This window comes from Sorex fumeus, unplaced genomic scaffold, assembly GCF_029834395.1.
Source record: "Sorex fumeus unplaced genomic scaffold, SorFum_2.1 ptg000047l, whole genome shotgun sequence".
Lineage (NCBI taxonomy): Eukaryota > Metazoa > Chordata > Mammalia > Eulipotyphla > Soricidae > Sorex > Sorex fumeus.
Window position 1 is genome coordinate 24260775 of NW_026606104.1, and position 15476 is coordinate 24276250.

Sequence of the window (15476 nt, forward strand, 5' to 3'; positions counted from 1 at the left end):
TATATAATTTTTAAAGATACTCAAAACATCAGCAAGATTACCATCAGTTTTTTATTTGGCAGTACTAGACATACATCCATGTTACAGAGCTTATTTGGCCTAAAGTGCTATTTTTTTTCTGCTACTGTAGTGTTTCACTTTTACATTAAGTGCAACCTTTACATTTAGAAAACAGACACATTTACTAATATAAGCCAAGTAAAGTTAATATATAGTTGCTCTCAAAATAAGCAAAACAATAACATAATCACTAAGAAGAAGAGATGTCCTTATTTCCATTAGTCTAGGGTTATGTACAAAAATTTTTAAGTCTCCATACAGAGCTATTTTTAAATCTAATTAATCCAAGCAAAAAACCAAATGATTTAAATTCTATCTTACTTTTATAATTAAAACGCATACTCCAAACAATTTCCTAATGTGGTCCCATTACAATAAAATCAAATTTATGATCATAATGAAAAATTCCTGATTATGAAAGGTCACAGAGAAGTACATTCTAATGTTACTCTGACATCCCTATTTCATAGGCTTAAAGGAATGATAAAATAAATTCTTTTAGAATAATCACTTGCTAGGTGATTAAGTACAAAATGTTATCATAAGGCAATAAAAAGATTTTAAATATTTTTACAAGTTTATTAATTCAACACATTAATAAAATCACAGCAAAAGCTGCAAATAATGAATGCTACTGTAGGAAAGAAAAGTTGGAACAGAAAATAATATGAAAAAAAAGTGGCTTCTTTTTAAAAAGGTAATCTCATTTTGATATTTAATAGACATTCTTAGCTTTAGGGGAAAATATCCACTTCTTAAATATTAGCACAGAAAAGTGGAGAAACCAAAATAGAAAAAAGAAACAGAAATTACCCGAACATATTATCTTTGTTCCTCCCCAAAAAGAGAAGGAAAAAAGCCATTTTCACCAGATTCATATAAGGCCCTTTTATAATCTCCTTCAGGAAGGGATGGTGGGAAGCATGCGATGGTGACACTTGCCTGACAAAACCACAACAAGTGTTAAACAGGGGGTTGCCAAAAAAGACTCCGAAACAGCTTGATCATTTATTTTTTTAAGCATTACTTTAGCTGATTACCCAAATTTCAAGGCATGATGAAAGAATATTATGTCAAGGACTCAAAAGGGAGAACCAGCAGAATAAAGTATTATAGAATACAGGGTATAAGAAGAACGGTTTCTTAAAAAAATACAAGTCAAGTGTCTGTGGTTAAGAAACATTTTAGGTATGTATTTTCTTAAAAGGGTTGTTTCTTCCCTTATAATATACTTTCTATACTTATTGCCCTGAAACTCTATTTGGTCATTCTTGTCTCTTTTTGTCAAAGGCCACAAAGAAAGCATCTTGTCCAAGTAGAAGCTACTCAACTAGCCAGGAAACTAATCAGCTTCAAGCACTAACCTGATGAACAAATCTTCTGAATATGGCCAAATGTTTTTTTCTTAAGGTGAAACATAAAAGTGAAATGAAAAGCACCTTCTGGAAAGCCATTCATGAAACTAATTCACCAGAATTATCTCTTGTAGCAGCAACATTATTAAATAGTGCAACTCTTCAAAAATAGATTTCAAATGGTATCTTCTTAAAAAAAATGGTTTAGGATTACTTACAGCTTGGTTTATAAAAACCATAGTTTAAAACAGAGCCCTCCAAACAAGAGAGTTATAGACAAGTAACACTCTTGCTTATGTGGCAATGGGAATGTGTGTGTGTGCATGAGGTCCGGGGCACCTCAACAAAACACTAAAAATACAAAATACAAATGAAAACAAGCAACACAGAATGGACTTCTACAACTTTGATACTTTTAACAATATTCCTTTATCAGTCATGAATATTGAATAGCCAATTCTTGATACATATATCAAGAATATATGTAACCTGGACTGGAGAAATAGCTCGACAGGCACACATTCTATGCAGGAGTTCCTGGTTCCATCTCCAGCACCACATGGTCCTCTGAACATATCCAGGAGCAATCCCCAAGCACAGAGCCGAAGTATCCCCAAACCCTGTCAAGTGTGGCCTCCCCAAATACTTAAAAATAAAGCAAAATGTTTTAGTATTTAATGCTATAATCTATACGTTAGAGAACACAATATACGCAAACAACAGATATATTCTTTTCATGTCACATTTGTAACTAATATTTTATATTAGTATGGTACACACAAACTTAAAATCTTAAATAATTAAACTTCCCTTGCCCAACTTTTCACTTTCTATTACTTACAACCTAGGCACTTTACGCATGTTTTAAAAAATATATTTTAGATCCTTCTGAGTAACTCACTCCTAAAAGTAATACAGTTCACTTTAGGAGCAAACTCTATACATTTAATACTTAGCCAGTCACTCCAAATAAGTAATGTATGAGTTAGACATAAAATTAATACAACTCTGAAAATATCTAATATGCTCTGAAGAAACTTACCCATATGAACAAATAATTGTTCATCTATTTATCATAGAGTATATGAAACACAGTTCCAGACATTAAAAATATTTTGTTCTACTGTCAGAAGAAAAAAAACCTTCCTTAAAACATCTCCAAGATTCAAAATATGACTATTTTTAAAATATGGGCATAAAACAAATTTCTAGTGTGATAATTTCTCTATGAGAATAACTAAAACTTAGTTTTGCAGAAATAAAAAAAAGAAATTGTATTTTACTGTACCAAAACTAATATCTTTACATGTAGGAAGACGGTATCAAAATTATGCAAGGAATTTTTTAATTCACAGTTAATAAATGCCATTTTAAACAATCTATTCATTCAAGAGAAAACTGTTCTATTTAAATTTTTTTGTTTTAGTTTTGGGCCACACCCCGCTGTGCTCAGGACTACTCCTGGCTCTACTCAGGGATCATTCCTGGCAGAGCTTGGGGGACCCTCAAGGGTGCTGAGGATTGAGCCCAAGTCAGCCTCATGCAAGGCATGAGCTCTACCTGCTGTACTATTGCTCCAGCCCCTGAGAAGAATGTTCTCATCAATTAAAGAAAAAAAATTTCTTTAGACAATTATCAATTATGATCATAACAGTCATGTATTCTAGAAACTATAGTAAATCTAATACAAATTTATAACTTGTAAACTTCTCAGTGTCAATTCATTTAATTGTTTTATAGTGATAGTCAGCCATTACAATTTCTTTGATTCAAATACATAAGTAAATGCACAAGCAATAAAGTAAGCAGTACTAAACACCACTACTGCCTAAACCTGATTAAACAAACGAGTAACTTCACTATTTAAAATACATCTTCAGGCAAAGTTATATGTGTTGACATGAGGAGTAATATATTCTTACATGTGTGGGCCAAGAAGGTGGCTAAAGTGTACATTTTCAAGGTGCAAAGCTATTTTTATAACAGCTTTTGATGATGACACTGGACATTTCAGACAGTTTCAAGACAACAACTCAATGAACTCTTAAGTTCTGAACTAAATTCAAGAAATATTTCTATAAAATACACACTGATGACTTAAATTGTTAAAGATTGTAAAAAGCCGCTTTGGACACAATACACAGGAATTCAATGTCAGAATTTCTGTGTAAATACAGTACGTTCACACTCATCCTTTACCAGATATTTTTCCCTCCCTGAGTCCATATTCATCAATTCTGTTGATTTTGTAATAACTGTACAAAATCAATAGTTACCTTTAAACATCTCATAGCACTCCCGAATTCTATGACTCCTGTGGTACTTATTGTACTTTGGCTTCCACGAGGCCACCAGACATGACAGGACCCTGACTACTTATACAACTACTTGTATGCCGCAATGCATCGGCTCCAAGGTAGGCCACTAAAAGCTCAGTGCGACGATTGAGTAGCTGCAGGAGGTCCTCAGCCAAAGTCTCTATACTGGAGTAGCGTACCTTCTCGAAGTCAAAAATGTCTTTGAGAAAAAAAACAACTTGATTCTGGAAAATAAACATAAGAATATTGGTATTTAGCCCAATATTACAGTAAGTTTAAATAGTAATCAATACGCATCAAACATTGAATTAGGAGTTAGGAGGAGGAAGTTACAATATAGTTTCAAATCTCACTGAAAAAGAACCTTTCCTGGGTCTCCTTTTCTTTTTCTGTTAAATAAGAGATAATACTAACTCTTTTACTACAAGGTTGATGTGATGATCAAACATTAATGACGATAAACTATGAGAAAAGCCTGTAAGCACTAAAACAATATTAAAATGTAAGAAACTATTACTAGTCCTATCCTAGTAATATTTTTAACATTATGTCTAAGTATTGCCCTTGCCTCATGACAGAAAAGTAAATGACTTTCAATAATTGTAATCTATACATTTTATTTTTATTTATTTTATTTATTAGTGAATTACCGTGAGGTACTATTACAGACTTACAAACATTCATGTTTGCATTTCAGTCATACAATGATCAGGTACCCATCCCTCCACCAGTGCCCATTCTCTACCACCAATGATCCCAGTGTCCCTCCCACCACCCCCACGCCATCCTTCTCCCCACCCCGCCTCTGTGGCAGGGCATTCCCTTTTTATTCTCTCTCTCCTTTAATCTATACATTTTAAACACCTATTTTTCATATATCAAAAAATATAACAGGAGGCCAGAGAGCTAGTGCTCTGGGTAGAGGGCATGCTTTGCATGAGGAAGGCCTCAGTCCAATCCTTAGCAATGTATAAATCCCTGAGCACATATCCAGGAAGTGCCCCTGAGTAAACTGGGTATAACCCCAAACAAAAACAAACCAGAAAACCTGAAAAATAAGAAAATACTTTCAGATCTCAAATCTATGGAAGATCACGAAGGATGTTTCACTTTAGTAATTTAATGCTTATACTGAACATTTTAAGTAAACGGTATATTATTAAGCATCAAGTCTCAACTTAATGGCTATTATGCTAGAATGGAAGGGAAAAAAATTTCAGAAAACAAACCTAGGGATTATTTAATTTCTATACCATGAAAATCCAATGTTAAGAAGTCCCTAAAAGGCATAGGGAGCAGATTCACTGGTGTTTATATAAGGGAAGACTGTTAGCTACCAACCTGCTACACCCACTCATTTTGTAGATGAAAAGGAGAAAAAGACATGGCCCAGAGTCATACTGTGCATTTATGAGAAACTTAATTTCTATGTCAATTTTTTCCCACTAAACACATACCTTATATTTGGAAAGTCAAGAAAACTTGTCAAAAAATTAATGAATTTATAGGGCTGGAGCGATACAGCAGGTAGGGTTCTTGCGGCCAACCTGAGTTCAATCCCCAGTAATCTATATGGTCCCTTGAGACCCCAGGAGCAAGCCCTGAGCACTGCTGGATATAGCCCAAATACAAAACAAATTAAAAAATAATGAATTAGGGGTGGACTCCATTCTGGAGTTGCCTACATACTACCTTGGAGGGTACAATCTCAATATGCTCCCACTCCTCTCATATTTTCTAAATAAAACTATTTAACACACAAACACACACTGAATTTTAAGCAAAGTTTTGAAAAAAGACCATTTCCCAGATAGTACAAAACATAATTTGGGAGGCAGAGGGTGGGGCAGAAATAGGGGACTCGTGGCTGGTGCTCAGGAAAGTTATGGTTTCTGGAGACTGAACTGAGGGCCTAGCAAATACAAGGCATGTGCTCTAGCCACACCAAACAGTGATTTGCAGTCTTAGATTTTTGCTTGTTTGCTTTTTAATGGAAGGGTGTTGAAGTTAACAATTTCTTAACTAGCCAAGTGTCTGAGAGGTACTCATACATGCAAAGCATGCTACTGCTGAACCATATCCCAAGTCCTAATGTAAGATTTCTAAATGAAGTAGAGAAATAAATGCCCAAAACAAATGCCCAAAACATCAAAAACTCTCAAATTCATACTTGACTATGCTTATTTTCATTTGCTTCTTGAAACTCGGCCTAAATTCAAAACTATTAAATAGTGAGATTTCTTCCGGCACTGTGCCAGGTTAAAAAAGAAAAATCTGCAATGAGCTGTAACTTGTATTTTGGCAAATTTTAACTGCTGACACTAAAATATAACTATAACTCCCCTACTTATTTCTCACAATGTGGATTTTATCATACATATTACCTAGATCCAGAATTTATTTCTAAACTGCTACATGTGCAAAAAAAGCAGTTATTTTTCTTAAATTTCAAAAGTGCCCAGCCATGAAGAAAAAAACTGTCTACAGCAATTTGACTGTACCACAAGAAAATATAATAGCATGCAAGCATTATAGAAGGCAATGAAACAGTGATAGGCCACGTGACTTAACTCCAGAACAAAGCAACAAATCCATATAACTGTGTTCCACAGACCTTTTAAGACTGATTTGGGTAACTTATAATTTTATTCTTTCTTCTACCAAAATACAATCTTATTCTAAACTTTTCACTTTAGTAAACAAAGTTGAATGACTTAACATACCTTAAAGAAGCAACATAAATCATAGAGAGAATTTCTAGGACCCAAAAAGCCCCAGGCTAGGATAGGGCTGATGTGCTCACAAATGGCATAAAAATGGGCAAAAAATCCATCTGGAATCTATTGGGAAGGAAAGAAAAATCAAGTTATTTTTACATTCTGGTTTATGCTTCTTCTAACGGAGAAACTGAAATTACTATCCATCATGTGATCAGTTCTTCTTGATGACAGACCAAAAAGTCAATGATGAGCAGCCTCTTAAAGAAAGCTCTTGAACTTGTAAGTAACTTTGAGCCTACCAGTAACTTTTAGAGTCACAGAACTGACTTGTGTAAATTTCATTTCCCAGACAATAGCTTGAAATGTGCTGAGAAATGTTATTTCTTAAAGGCATTTTCACCTCATAAAAATACTTCATTAAAGAAAATCATATCATTGCTATAACCAAGCAGTAACAAGAATGTTATGACACTCCTTAGCTGTACACTTTATAAAGAATTAACTCGACTCCACGATTTCAGGTATTAAAATGCTTTATTCGGTCACTTAATTATCTAAGAAGACGAAAATGGTTTTTAAATTAGCAGACACAAAAATATGCTTACTTGACTTCTTTTAGTTAAAGAGACAAACATTAGTTAATTATTTTGTCTCTTATGAAATAGCAATAGAGGGGTCAGAGAGATAGTACAGTGAGTAAGGCTCTTGCTTTTCAAGTGCCTGATAGGGGTTCAATACCTAGGACCCGATACAGTTCCCTAACACCTGGCCAGGAGTGATCCCTTAGCACAGAGCCAGGAGCAAGCCCTGAGCATAGTTGGGTGTGCACAACCAAAACAAAACAAATAAATAAACAGCAACACCAAAAAAGAAATAGGGACTCCGGAACAATAGTAAAGACCGTAGGGCATTTGTTTGCTTTCACATGGCCAACTGGGGTTCAATCCCTGGCATCACATGTGGTATCCCAAGCACCACTAGGGGTGATTCCAAAGCACAGAGCTAGAAGTAACCCTGAGTATCACTGAGTGTGGTTTAAACCCCCTCCCCCGAAAAAAGAATTTAATAATGCTATATTTCCTTTGTTAAATAACCCTGTGTGAGGGACCAGGGAAAAAGCACAGACATTAGAGCACAAGTAAGACATTAAACCCAGATTTTGATACCAGGCACCAAAAGGCTTCTATGCACTGCCAGGAATAGCCTGGAGGCCCCTGAGCATCACTGGGTAAGGCCCCAGAGATCCCCACCCACAACCCAGCACTCAGGGCCTGAGCAACACTGCACAATCACGCCCTACCAGCTGGCCAACCAACCATCGCCAGGAGTGGCCCCTGGGCTTCAAAAACACTGCTTGGGAACCCTCTCAAAACAAAAAATACAGACATCCTCTGAGATTTACCATAGAGCATTCACTGGGGAGAAGTATGCTCTAAGCTTAGTCTGAGAAGGGTTATTTTCTATTTTATAGACTCCAAGAGATCTTTAAAGTCTCAGCTTAAAAAATGCACTATAGGAGCAAGAGACATAATACAGCCAATAAGACCTTTGTCTCCTTGGCACCCACTGGGTGGGGCTCCCAAATCACCACACACACACACACAATCAAACAAAAAAAACAAAACAAAACAAAACAAAAAGTCCAGGGTATTTGAGTTCATTTAAACAAGAATTATAAAAATATGCAGTCTCCAGAATTGTTTTTAACAAGCACTTTCTAAAGACACTTTAAAAATTGCATTCCAGAAACACTGTTTGGCAATACTATCTCACAATTATTGTAAGATTCAAAATTTGAAGTACTAGGACACTAATATAATATGCAACATTTATATAATATGTGATGCCAAGCACTACTGTATGCATTTTATATTTAATTCCCCAAAACCTCATGAGGCAAATGCTCTGCTTTTTCAGAGACGAGGCAATTAAGGCATAAAGAATAAAGCAACTTGCTTGAGATACTGGCTTTGAAAACAGACTGCAGTAGGTGAGATGTTCTAGAAGGGTGGGGCTTGGAGGGGAGACTAAAAAGCCAAGACTTTTGGCGGGTACGGTGCTTGGCTGAATGAAGTGGTATTAGAATCAAATAATTTCTCAATTAAATTACAGTGGAACCCACTGTATGAAACCTGTGCTTTCCCACTTAGCAGAAATCCCATGTATGCGTCAACACTTGGAATACAGAATTAATTAGAAAGTTAAAGAGGAAAAAGTAATTTTTTTTTTTTAAAGGAGAAGCCAACCCAGTTCTCACAGGTCACTCCTCTAGCTTGAGGGAAGTCCTAGCAGCTGTCATGTTCACCCCACTCCCCTCTCAGATATTTCTTGGACAGAAACCTCAATTAACTTACAAACTTCAAGACATAATAAATTTTACCTTCATCTGCTGCTTTTTCTGTTTCAGCACTGACCAACAACTTGAAGCCACAGCCTAAATATACGCAATGGAAATAAAGCAAAATTAAATGTATAAATATATACAACTTTCTATCTAGACTTATATTTTTTACAAACTCAGTTTATAGTCTAAACTGTTCAGTTACTCATAACCAGGCAATGCATTTTGATTTTATAAAGTTTAAAGTTAAAACAAAGTCACTGAAAAAAAAATGTGTAACTTTGGTACCAAGAACTTGGTAATTATACTTTTATACTCAGTTCTTAAATTCTGTTTCTACAAGAAAAGAGAAGACATACGTATGCACATAACATGTGCATAATATATCCATAATAATGTAAAAACAGTAAACAATATTTTTCTCCAATACATAAACTGCTGGGAATAGTTCTGGAAAGAGCCAACAGTTTTTGTCGTTACTGCTGTTTCTCAGTGCTGGAGGTCAAACTCATAGCCTCAAAACATGCAAGGCAATTATTCTGAGGTATATCCCTGGCTAGAAGTAACAGTTTTATTTAAATAAAGAACTAAGAAAACCAATCGTCACAAAAGGGGTAAAATCACATTTGGTGGATCAGAATGAAATCTGACTTTACTCTGGCACAAACCAACTCTGATCAAGGGTCCAGGTCACTTTACCACATCAGCTACAGAAATAGAGAACATCCCTCTCTTATGGTTAAAGCATACTTAAGAGAGAAAAGCAGACTTACTAAAAATGCCTTAAAATTTAGAATCAGGAATTTCAAGGACAATTATGAAACAGTCAACTAGAACATTTAAAAAAAACGACATTCAAACTTTGTCATGACTATCTATTCCTCTATACACTTAATTAAAATTGAAAAACACCAAATAGAAATTTAAGAACAAAAGGCAGAAACAACATAAAGCTCAGAACATAATTTAACCTGTTATTATCACAACCCTAATTTCTGAGTATATTTGGGAACATGAATCTCTAAATTTTCCTCCTAAAAAAACACGTTATCTTTTCAGTGCAAGTCCTATCATGCATTTTGGTCGTAGAGCCAGTTCAGTTACAGAGTATTTTCTTTGTTAGGATTGAACTAGTAGGAAATCAGAGTCGTTTCTGAAATCTAAAGAAGCAGTGAATGGGGTCCTTCGGACCCCGTCATTAACAAGCACTAATTAAAAAAAGTCTCTAAATGATAATTTTATTGGAAGATGCTGTGTATCACAAACATTTGATTCCAATGTTAATTAGCTTAGTTTTGACATTGGTTATTTTATAGAGATATATATGTAAATTTAAAAAATCCAGATCTAACCATTTTTTTATCAAATGTTAATAATAGAGAGATAAACCATTACTTACGGTTTCTTTGAAAGAGGAGTTTAGCCAGCGATTATTTACTATATTTTGTATAGATGAGGGTGGGTTTTCTAAATCTTCAAAGGAATCCATTAATATAAAATCCAGAACAACATCATAAAAATTAAGATTTTTCACCTAAGTGAAAATGAGTCAAAACCATAAATTATTATGATATATCATTAAATTATTACTACAGAGAGGAAATAAAGCTAGGGTCTCATATTTTGACTTTTGTGTTTTTGGTGTTGGGGGTCACACCCAGTGGAGTTTGTGGGCCACTCCCAGCAATGTGCTGGGCAAAGAGGTCAATTTTCGTGATGCCCTGTAAAACACATGGTCTCAGGGACTGAATCCAGGATTTCTGCATGCAAAGCAGGTGCTCTAGTTCTCTAAGCTATCTCCCTGGCCCTCTCCCCAACTTATTCTTTAAACTTCTTGTTACAACAAAGCATCTTATTTCATTATTTATTTATTTATTTATTTTTGGCTTTTTGGCCTTTTGGATCAGTCACACCCGGCAATGCTCAGGGATCATTCCTGGCTTGGCACTCAGGAATTACTCTGGCAATGCTCAGGGGTCATATGGCATGCCGGGGATCAAACCCAGTCGGCCATGTGCAAGGCAAATGCCCAAACCGCTGTGCGATCGCTCCGATCCCAACCAAGTATTTTAGACACATCATCTATTCTCTAGTTTAGTGCTCAAATCAGCAATTTTTTCCTAGGAGTTCTAGCTCTTTTTTCTTAGAAGCCAAGATCTGAATACCAAAAGCTACAGAGGCAGGGTAGGATGGGGGGATGGGGGATGGGGGGTGGGAGGGATATTGGGATCCGTGGTGGTGGGAAATGGGCACTGGTGGAAGGATGGGTATTTGATCATTGTATAATTGGAACCCAAGCACAAAAATTTGTAAGTCTACAACTGTACCTCATGGTGTTTCACTAATAAAAATTAAAAAAAAAAAAGCTATTCCTTTGAAGGCGCTGCTTCAACAGAGCCATGAAGAATGTCCATGTTACATATATGCAAAAGTCTGAGAGGGCTCTCAAGCAGTGCTCAGGAGGTCTGGGGGCCCCACCAGCACTTCCCCTTCCCTGCCAGCCACATCAGTTGCTCAAGCAATGGTCCCCCAGATGAGACTGCTGCTCAGGCCCTGTGATGCTGGTAATTATTCAGGCCACGGCTGCAGTGCTGTGGGCCTCCAAGGTTGAACTCAGCAATGCTTGGAGGACCATGTGTTCTCAGGAATGAAACCCGAAACCCAAAACGGACACATGCCAGACATGTACCCCAACCTCTGTACCATCTCCAAGCCCCATATGCAAACCTTTCATCTATTTTTTCATTTCTGTATATTTATCACAAACTGTGAATTCATGCTGATGGAAACAATTCTGATCCTAGTTTTTTAATAGCTGCTTCTCTGATTATTCTCAATATATTTAATTTATTTGATCCTGTGTATGTAACTTAACTAATCCCTGGCCTTACTGAGCTGCCCACGGTCCCATCTGGAAATGCCCTTGCACAGGGCATTGTGACCACCTTGCCAAAGCCTGTTCACTGATTTTCAGAGGAAAATAAAGAAGGAAAGATAAAGGGAAAGCAGAAGATAAAGGAAGAAATTCAAAAGACAATTATTTGTAACTATTGCCCCAATGTATTAATGCAGTCTTTTCTATTGTTTATGGCTCTGTCATAACACACAATTGGTTTTACTGTCATTTAACAAGAATCAGGAAATAGTGACCTGAAATGACGTGAACATTACATGTAAATAAAAAGGGAAATATGGGGGTTGGAACAATAGTACAGATAGTAGGACACTTGCCTTGCACACAGCCAACCCGGGTTTGGTCCCCAGCATCCCATATAGTTCCCCAAGCACCCACCAAGAGTAATTCCTGAGTTCAGAACCAGGAGTTAGCCCTGAGCATCACTGAATGTGGCCTCAAAACCAAACCAAAAGAACAAAAGGAGGGAGTCCATTTTTTGAAAAATAAACTTACTCCTCTAGCCGCAAGCTCCATTTCAGTACTATCCCAATGATCAGTCTGCTCCAAAAAATAGATCATCTCATCAAAAACATCTTCAAACTTCTTTGGATTCTGTGGAAGAAAACAAATTTTAATCCTATACTCTAAAACAAAGCTAAAGACTCTTCTGGAGAGTCTTTAGATCATCAGTCTATTAAGTAACTACATGTAAATATATGGTCAAGGTATGTTATATTCATCTGGGTTACTATTTTGTGTTTCCCCACTCACGAAGTACAATCTTGAGGAACTGCAACTAAAGTGTGTGCCCCAGCTGCAACCAAGTGTGCGAGTCTGGGACCAAAATGTATATGAACATCACAACTGCACTGCACTGCACTGCACTGTCCTCCTGTTGTTCATCAATTTGCTCAAGCGGGCCCAGTAACGTCTCCATTGTGAGACTACTTGTAACTGTGTATGTTATATCGAATATGTCACGGGGAGTTTGCCAGGCTTTGCTGTGCAGGCGAGATACTCTCGGTAGCATCACAACAAAGACTGAAATTCCCAACAGCATGTGTGCGAGTACCACAAAGGAGTGTGTGACCCTCCAGCGTGTGTTACAATCAGAGAATGAGCATCACAACCAAAATGTACAATTGTTGATCATGGCAACAGCAACAACAGCAAAACAGGAAGGAAGGGGAGAGAGGGATAGAGGGACGGAGAGAGGGAGGGAGAGAAGGAAGGCAGGAAGGCAGGAAGGCAGGCAGGCAGGCGGGAGGGAGGGAGGGAGGAAGGGAAGGAAGGGGGGAAGGAGGGAAGGAGGGAAGGAGGGAAGGGAGGGAGGGAGAAAGGGAGGGAGGGAGAAAGGGAGGGAGGGAGGGAGAAAAGGAGGGAAGGGAGAGAGAGGGAAGGAGGAAGAAAGATGGAAGGAAGAAGGCAGGCATGCAGGCATGCAGGCAGGCCTGGTTAGAAGCCAGGGATGTGGTTGAGGTAATGGCATGTGGCTTGTATGCATGAGGGCCTGGTCATATATCTCCCACTCTCTCCCCCCTATAATAATAATAAAAGTAGCAACAATAAATGTTACTAAATATCACAAGAAAACTGCCTAGTATTTAAATATGTATAATTATTTAGATTATCCCATAAAATGAAAATTCAGTATGTGATACTTGTCAAGCAGTTCTAGGAATCTCAAAATCATCAGGCCTGTCTGCCAGGGGAAGGTCAAGAAAGCAACTTGATCAAAATATTACATGGACTTTATACATAGAAAATAAATCAATCCAAACAGATAACAATGTCATTAGGTTATTTTTACTATATGAAACTTATCAACAATCTAGAATTATTTTTTTGCTTTTGGGCTACACCTTGCTGTGCTCAGGGGTGACCCCTAGGAATTCTCATGACACCCCATGCAGTAGCAGGGATCAAATCAGGGTGATGACATGCAAGGCAAGAATTTAACCTGGGTACTCTTTCTCTGGCCTCATATAAAACCATTTTCTTGAATTAAAAATTCAATTAATTTTAATCTCAATTTAGTTCACCTGAAATAACAACCATCAAAACATGCCATGCCAACAAAACCATACCTTTCGTGCTTTCACAATTAACGCTGATAAAATTTTCCTTCCACTCTCAGCAAGGAATATCCTGTTAGCTGTTTCTGAAAGAATTACCTGAAAAAATAAATCCATACCCAAACAAAAGAAAAAAGAGAAGCCCTGTAAATAATCTGATTAGGCTCTGGATCTTAGAACACACATGTATACATAAACAACCTGAATGAGTCTATGTCGCACTGGTTCAGGCAGGCAGGCCACAAAGCCCTAATTTATGAAAACAATGAGAACTCTTAAAACCTATAATAGAAAGAGATAAACCTGAACTGAAATTCTGTTCAACTTAATATTAGTAATTCAATAAAAAGTCATAGAATCCCAAAAGAAGACAGAGGTAATTTTGTTCCTAGATGACCTCATTTCATGTTAGAAAACACATGACTTTAGAATTGATTTGAAGGGAAAAGAAGTTAGAATACATGCTGATTGATAATAAGGAAGCTTTTTAAACATGACATCTTTACATAACTGCAACATCAAATATCCTATCCCTCACTTGCTTTTTGGGTCACACCCAGAGTTGCATAGGTGTTACTCCTGGCTCATGCACTCAGGAATTACTCCTGGCTGTGCTTGAGGGATGCTGGAAATCGAACCCAGGTTGGCTGCATGCAAGGCAAACACCCTACCTGCTGTGCTATTGCTCCAGGCCCCCTCATTTGCTTTTCAAACTTATGTTCTTCCCTGGACGTGTATCTCACTTGCTCATCTCTATGTTTCTTTTCTGGCTTTTCCTTTCTGCAAAGCACATGTTTCCACTCTTTCTCTTCCCTCTCATCTTATATCAATAAAAACTACCTTGCCACTGGGCTGGAGAGATAGTACAGTGGGTAGGGCACTTGTCTTGCATGAACCAGGTCAATCCCCAGCATCCCATATGATCCCCCGAACACTGCCAGGAGTAATTCCTGAATACAGAGTAATTCCTGAATACAGAGTAATTCCTGAATACAGAATCCCTGAGCACTGCTGGGTGTGGCACAAAAACCAAACAAAACCAAAACAATACAAAACAAAACAAAAAACAAGAAACAAAACCCAAAAACCCAACTATTCTGCTTCAAGGGCTGGAGCAATAGCACAGCGGATAGGGCGTTTGCCTTGCAAGTGGCCAACCCGGGTTAGATTCCCAGCATCTCATATGGTCCCCTGAGCACCACCAGGAGAAATTCCTGAGTGTAGAGCCAGGAGTAACCCCTGAGCATCGTCAGGTGCGACCAAAAAAGAAAAAAATACCAACTATTTTGCTTCTTTAAAAAAACAAAAAGAAAGAAAGAAAGAAAGAAAGAAAGAAAGGAAGGAAGGAAGGAAGGAAGGAAGGAAATATTCAGTTCCAACAAAATGTGGACTCCTGGGAAGCCACAGGTAAGGATAGTGACAATGAAGGGATACAAGTAGACACTGAAAAAAAAAAACTTAGCAGGCTTTCTATTGTCATTAGGAGGAAAATGGATAAGGAAGAGCAGAGAGCTGTTCTATTGGTATGCAGCCGAACTCAACAGGACGAGGGTGGAAATGAGTAGCTTGGTGAAGCCACTTAATATTAAGATATTACCTGAAAAGCCTGTCGAATGCAGTGAAGTTTGGCAAGAAAATCACTGTCACCCAGACATTCCAACATCTCAGTCCTAGGCCATAAACAAGGGAGACGATTACTAAGCTGCACTCA

General features: G+C 37.3%; 1 protein-coding gene across 2 annotated transcripts in view; it reads right to left on the minus strand.

Moving 5' to 3' along the window:
• Window positions 1–1905: 1905 nt before the first annotated feature.
• MIGA1 (mitoguardin 1) overlaps window positions 1906–15476 on the minus strand; it is a 74655-nt gene continuing 61084 nt past the window's right edge. For both annotated transcript variants that reach the window (XM_056123764.1, XM_056123765.1), the window contains exons 10-16: window positions 15363–15435; window positions 13778–13864; window positions 12204–12302; window positions 10194–10328; window positions 8834–8887; window positions 6457–6573; window positions 1906–3957 (exon numbers count right to left, since the gene is read on the minus strand). In XM_056123764.1, the coding sequence (XP_055979739.1) occupies window positions 3739–3957; window positions 6457–6573; window positions 8834–8887; window positions 10194–10328; window positions 12204–12302; window positions 13778–13864; window positions 15363–15435 (784 nt within the window). In that variant the 3' untranslated portion in view covers window positions 1906–3738. The remainder of the gene's footprint in view (window positions 3958–6456; window positions 6574–8833; window positions 8888–10193; window positions 10329–12203; window positions 12303–13777; window positions 13865–15362; window positions 15436–15476) is intronic.